At 51.4% G+C, this 2,433-nt stretch overlaps 1 protein-coding gene across 1 annotated transcript; it reads left to right on the plus strand.

The window, feature by feature from the left end:
• The first annotated feature begins 795 nt into the window (after nucleotides 1-795).
• On the plus strand, nucleotides 796-2,193 carry LOC110298242 (small glutamine-rich tetratricopeptide repeat-containing protein alpha). Its single transcript, XM_021167367.2, has one exon. It carries the CDS (start codon nucleotides 852-854, stop codon nucleotides 1,794-1,796), a length of 945 nt encoding a protein of 314 aa, XP_021023026.1. The 5' UTR covers nucleotides 796-851; the 3' UTR covers nucleotides 1,797-2,193.
• The last annotated feature ends 240 nt before the right edge of the window (nucleotides 2,194-2,433 follow it).

Genomic DNA, 2,433 nt, shown 5'->3' on the forward strand with positions numbered 1-2,433 from the left:
TTCTTTTGTTATGGGTTACTTCACTCAGAATATTTCCTATTTCCATCCATTTGAATTTCTTGAACTCATTGTTTTTAACAGCTGAGTAGTATTCCATTGTGGAAATGTGTCACATTTTCTGTATCCATTCCTCTGTTGAGGGACATCTGGGTTCTTTTCAGCTTCTGGCTATTATAAATAAGGCTGCAATGAACATAGTGGAGCATGTGTCCTTACATGTTACATGTTACATGTTACATGATACATGTTAGAATATCTTCTGGGTATATGCCCAGGAGTGGTATAGCTGTGTCCTCAGGTAGTAGACTACAGAGAACCAAACAACCCTATTAATAAATGAGGTACAGAGCTAAACAAAGAATTCTCACCTGAGGAATATTGAATGGTCATGAAGCACCTAAAGAAATATTCAAAATCTTTAGTTATCAGGAAAATGCAAATCAAAACAACCCTGAGATTCCAACTTACGCTAGTCAGAATGGCTAAGATCAAAAACTCAGGTGACAGCAGATGCGTCGAGGATGTGGAGAAAGAGGAACACTCCTCCATCAATTCTTAATATAGACAGACCAAATAGGGGTGTGTTTAAAATAGTGAATAGCATTCATGGTTTAATATAATTAATAAAGTAACTCAACCATAAAAATTGGAAAGTTTAATTAAATTGAACTTGTGTATGAGAAGTTCACACTCAACAGGCAAAAAATTAGACACATAAGAGATTAGGTTCAGCAAATTGAAGGAGGAAGGAAATGGTACTTCCAGTTGACACAGAAAAGAGGAAATACGGGGTCGGGTCTTCGGTCGACTGAGAGATCCTGAGCAAGCAGTGTCACCTCACCAGTCTCGAGATGGACAACAGGAAGCGCCTGGCCTATGCCATCCAGTTCCTCCATGGACAGTTGCGGCACAGTGGGCTCTCGTGTGACGCCCAGGAGAGCCTAGAGGTTGCCATCCAGTGTCTGGAGACAGCCTTCGGTGTGACACTGGAGGACAGTGACCTTGCTCTCCCTCAGACCCTGCCAGAGATATTTGAAGCAGCCACTTCCAGCAAGCAGGAGATGCCACAGGACTCGCGGGCCCCCGACAGGACACCACCCTCTGAGGAGGACTCAGCTGAGGCAGAGCGCCTCAAAACCGAAGGTAATGAGCAGATGAAGCTGGAGAACTTCGAAGCAGCTGTGCACCTCTACGGCAAGGCTATTGAGCTCAACCCTGCCAATGCTGTCTACTTCTGTAACAGAGCTGCAGCCTACAGCAAGCTGGGGAACTACGTGGGGGCCGTCCAGGACTGCGAGCGCGCCATTGGCATCGACCCTGGGTATAGCAAGGCCTATGGCCGCATGGGCCTTGCGCTGTCCAGCCTGAACAAGCATGCAGAGGCTGTGGCGTACTACAAGAAGGCCCTGGAGCTGGACCCTGACAACGATACATACAAGTCCAACCTCAAGATTGCAGAGCTGAAGTTACGGGAGGCGCCAAGCCCTACGGGCGGCGTGGGCAGCTTAGACATCGCTGGCCTGCTGAACAACCCACACTTCATCACCATGGCTTCAAACTTAATGAACAGCCCCCAGCTACAGCAGCTCATGTCAGGCATGATCTCCGGAGGCCATAACCCTCTGGGTACGCCAGGCAGCAGTCCGCAGCAGAGTGACCTGGCCAGCCTCATCCAGGCGGGCCAACAGTTTGCACAGCAGATGCAGCAGCAGAACCCAGAGTTTGTGGAGCAGATCCGTAGCCAGGTGGTGCGCAGCCGGACACCCAGTGCCAGCCACGAGGAGCAGCAAGAGTGACGAAGCTGACCCGAGGGTCCCTTTGCTCCGCGGCCTCCTGGTGTTAGCATTTTCTCCGTCGGGCAGCTCGAGAGAGAAACTGGACCTGCATGTTAAGACGGACTCATCCCCGCCTTGTGTTTTCCTTCATCCCTCCCCCTCGGTTTTGTACTCTTAATGGCCCCACACCTCCCTGGAGGAGTCTACAGAAGACGACACACCAGCACCAGTTCCTCCAGCCACCTAGGAAGCTGCAGGGAGGGGTGGGGTGAGTGTGAGTCACTGAGTGACAGCCTGGGCCCTCAGGTCTCAGCCCCCACCCTGCCGGGTTCCTCCTAAAGGAACTTGAGTAGCTGAGTCTCATCCCCACTGCCAGCCCCAGCTGGGCACCAGCGTCCCACACCCTCGCCGGATTGCAGGTCCCAGCAGGTGCCCCCGCCTGCCTTATTCCAGTGGCCTGTGCCACATAGGACTGAGGCCTGTGACTTCTGCCCAGCGTGTGGACCATCCGTGTCTCTTCTTTCCAGCTTCCCCTCCGTCTGTCTTCACAGCCATCAGACAATCCTAACTTTGTGTCCAGTCCAGCACCATCCTCAGCCTGGGCAGCAGACATAGACATTGACCCATCTGTGTCATCCTATCCTTGATCTCATGGGAA

Source organism: Mus caroli, unplaced genomic scaffold (genome assembly GCF_978045245.1).
Source record: "Mus caroli unplaced genomic scaffold, Mus_caroli_1 scaffold_8, whole genome shotgun sequence".
NCBI lineage: Eukaryota > Metazoa > Chordata > Mammalia > Rodentia > Muridae > Mus > Mus caroli.